Below are 3,833 nucleotides of genomic sequence, written 5' to 3' on the forward strand. Positions count from 1 at the left end.
ATTTTGAATGTGCAGTAAGGAAAATAGTTCCTTATTCTTTGACTCTCAGGCATGAAAGTTAGAGGGTCTTCAACTGCCCGAGGAGCTGAGTGTGTAAACTCCTACAGGTGGTACCTGTGTGCTGCTTCATATATCTTAGTGTCAGTTTAACACACCCTCTTTTTAATCAGAAACTGCACAATTTGCAGCTGACTGAAAGAGTAGGGATTTTCAAAGTTTGCTGCTGAGAGGATTCTCGTTGCCAAAAGCCATTCAGACTTTTTTTCCCTGGCAGCTCTAACAGAAGCACATATGCCTCACAGTAGGTGACTGCTCTGATCCACTCTCTAACTGTAGTCTGGACTTCTGTGGTTGGCTAAGAGACTCTGGCTTAGTTTCATTTTGAGAAAACTAATCATCACACACATTTTCTGTTGTGCTAAACACTTTTAGCCCCAGGGCATCTTAGTACAGGTCTGGAGGTTTTAATCTGCCCTTTCTGTGCTGCTTCTTATCGATGAAACCCACCTGATCCAGGTGTCCAGGGTCAGGGTAGAGCAGGTAGAGGAGGGAGAACGGTTCCACCAGCGCTTAAGGACTTGTTTTGGTCAGCCCACAAGTCTCCATACATAAGAGACATAATACTTTCTATTAGAGCTGTCAGGCGATTAATTTTTTAATCGCGATTAATCGCATTTTGGCTTGAGTTAACTCGCAATTAATCGCATATTAATATGTGGCCTTTTTTTTAGGAAAAAAATGTGTGCTTCGTGGAATTTAGTAGTTCTACATTAATTATAAAAACAGGAATGGCAAAATTAATAGTTTTCATCAGAAATACTTTATTTTGTAACATTGTATTGAGATAAACTTTCTTAACAATAAAAGGCTGTAACATAAAATGCCTAACAAAAGCCCAAGTCCAAGTGAAGGGCATTTTAAATTCAAAACTTCAATCAACGTTCAGTAAAATAAAATAAAAAACATCAAAAATAACATTTCCATAACACTTTAATGTTCATTTTTTGTCAGGACCAAATCTTTTCCTCCTCTGCTGAACTACAGTAATAAATGAAATAGAGATTTATCATTTCCAATTAACTTTTGTTTTTTTAAAACATTAAAGACTGAGAAAAGCGGGATACTCTGTGGATAGTTTGACAGTCTGTTACTGCCGCCGCGTTCTCTGGCTGCAGCTCGATGCACCGACGTGTCCAGCGGAGCTCACGCCATGAATATGCCGGCAGACAGACCGCTATGCTGGGGCTGGATCATGCGTAAACCTCCAGAACATTTAAAACGTCCCCCGGTGAGCTTGCTGTTCGGCACGTCGGGGCTCCGCAGCTCTCGGGACGCGGCGCCGGACGCGAGCCGGTACCACCAGNAAATAGAGATTTATCATTTCCAATGAACTTTTGTTTTTTAAAACATTTAAAACATCGATGCACCGACGTGTCCAGCGGAGCTCACGGATGAATATGCCGGCAGACAGACTGGGGCTGGATCACGCTGAAACCTCCAGAACATTTAAAGCGTTCCCCGGTGAGCTTGCTGTTCGGAACGTCGGGGGTGCGCAGCTCTCGGAGCCGGACGCGAGCCGGCACCACCAGACGTGGTACTGGACGCGAACCGGAGCCGGGTTAGGGTGGAGGAGCTCTCCAGGTCCTAGCGCCGGCCGGTTTTAGCTCGCAGCTCGGTGTTTGGAGACCCGCTCGTGATCTAGTGTGAGAGCAGCCGGTGAGTTGGAAGGCGGGACGCCCGCGCGCGCGGTATGGAAAGGCACGTATGAGAAAGTCCGCGATTAATGCGTCAAAAAAATTGTCGGCGTCAAGCACACGTCAGATTAATGCGTTTTTAACGCGACAAATCTGACAGCCCCAATATATATATATACACACATATATACATTCATACACACACACACACACACATATATATATATAGTAGGGATGCAACAGTATTCAATATAAAACCGAACCGTTCGATACCTGTTCCACAGTTCGGTACAACATTTTTCACCATACGCATTTTATCTATTCAGTATCACTGTGAGCTGCCTTTAGCGTGTGTCTGTGTATTCATGTCTTCTTTGATGAGCCTTTCTGCTCTAGGTCTGCTCCCACTCTTCCCCTCCCTGCCAGAAGCTACTTTGCCTCTCCCCCCGGGAGGCGGCGCCCAAATGCTAAAACAACCGCATTTAGCTAAATGCTCAAAACAACAGTGACAGTAATAGCTAGAGGGGGGAATGTAGTAGTTCTGTGGTCAGCAACATGATTGTGCACCAGCTGTGTCTGTGTGAGGTCAAATGACCATTCAGGTTCAAGGATCACAATGATTGTCCAGAAATGAAGCACAGTTCGTTCAAAGAGTGTAAAATAATTTTAATAAAAAAATGTTAAAATTTTAAGAGGTTTAAGAACAATTAAAAAAAATGGGCTGGATTCTTTTTTTAAAAAAAAAGACAAAGGATAAAAATCACCAGGATAAAAAAAGTAAAATTTAGTAGCCCTCAAAATGTCCTCTTAAAATGATTGAAGATAAAACAAAATTAAAACAAAGAGTCTGTGAGGAGAGCGGGTGCTCCTCTTCCTTCCTGTGGCTCGCGCTGGCAGCTGCACTTCCTGGTTCGCCGGCCCTAGAGACACACCGGCGTAGATTTACTGTCGGGCTAACAGCAGCATCGACCTCGTGCTCACACGGTGACGTTTTCACGTTCCTTTACTTAGCTCAGTCAGGCGTTGACAGTGATCTCCCGCTGCATCCGCTCGTGCTCGGGCTCACAGCTCCGCGGCTCGGCGTCGCGCCACTTGTCCCGTGCTTCCTCTTCGGACACGAACTACAGGTGGCTCCCGCGCCTCTCCAGCCGTGCCCTCTCTGTCGCAGGGCGGATTTGGTCCCTGGTTCCTGCGTCCAGTCTGGGAGTGCGAGCTCTCTGCGTCCTTCCACTCTGCGCTTCCGTGGGCCTCCCGTTGAGTCCCCTGCTCTGACTTAAGTGTTCGCCAGGTGTGACTGAGCACAGCTGAGTGTCATCATGTCATTAGTCTGTTCAGTCCCATCTCATTTCAAAACAAATAAAACATCACCACAAAGCATGCACAAAAGTGTATAAAACAAACCACAAATCAACAAAACACAATGAGTGGACAAACTGAACCGTTTACTTTCTGACATTTTCCCCCAGCTTTTAAATGTGGTCGTCCCGGCCAATCAGTCTCTATATCGTTCAGGGGGCTTACCCAGATTGGAGCGATGGGAGCGCCTCAATTCAGGCTCTGAGGCATCTTCCCTTTCTGGAGGGTAGTCCTGCTCTGGAGCTGCTGCTGGTACAGCTACCTGCTCTGTTGGGTTAACCTGATTCAGGATCAGCCTAGGAAGCCAGTGTGTAGGAGGTGGGAGGCTTGGTGGAGTCACTTCTGGTGCAGGATGGTGAGCCTCTGCATCACCCTGTAGAAGGCATGGCCGCAGATTATTTCTATGCACAGTCCGGGCTGGGGCGTCTTTACCTTCAGGGTGAACGAGGTAGGTGGGGTGATCCTCCCCCAGTTGTTTCACGATCACAAATGGCTCAGACCCCGACCTAGGCGCCAGCTTTCCTTTAGACCTCCAACGGAAGTTCCGGATTAGCACACGTTCTCCTGGGAGCAAAGGCACCAATCTGGCATTACGATTGTAGCGAGTTTGCTCTGGTCCACGCCTGTCCTCAGAGTGCTCTTTCACAGCTTGGTTGGCATGTTTCAGTGCTTCATGGTGTTTCTTCACCCTCCAAGGTGTGGTGTGAAGTACCAGGGCTGAGGCCAGTCACCCAGTCAACAGGTAGCCTTGCATGCCTCCCAAAGACCCCATAATGAGGGGTT

The 3,833-nt window shown here is 47.1% G+C and overlaps 1 protein-coding gene across 1 annotated transcript in view; it reads right to left on the reverse strand.

Annotated features, from left to right (window-relative positions):
- Positions 1–2,756: 2,756 nt before the first annotated feature.
- LOC112139718 (antigen WC1.1) overlaps positions 2,757–3,833 on the reverse strand; it is a 19,946-nt gene continuing 18,869 nt past the window's right edge. The window contains exons 16-18 of the mRNA XM_024262553.2: positions 3,483–3,580; positions 3,216–3,317; positions 2,757–2,998 (exon numbers count right to left, since the gene is read on the reverse strand). Of these exons, the coding sequence (XP_024118321.2) occupies positions 2,757–2,998; positions 3,216–3,317; positions 3,483–3,580 (442 nt within the window). The remainder of the gene's footprint in view (positions 2,999–3,215; positions 3,318–3,482; positions 3,581–3,833) is intronic.

The sequence above is a fragment of the Oryzias melastigma genome, unplaced genomic scaffold, assembly GCF_002922805.2.
Source record: "Oryzias melastigma strain HK-1 unplaced genomic scaffold, ASM292280v2 sc00370, whole genome shotgun sequence".
In the NCBI taxonomy this organism is placed as follows: domain Eukaryota; kingdom Metazoa; phylum Chordata; class Actinopteri; order Beloniformes; family Adrianichthyidae; genus Oryzias; species Oryzias melastigma.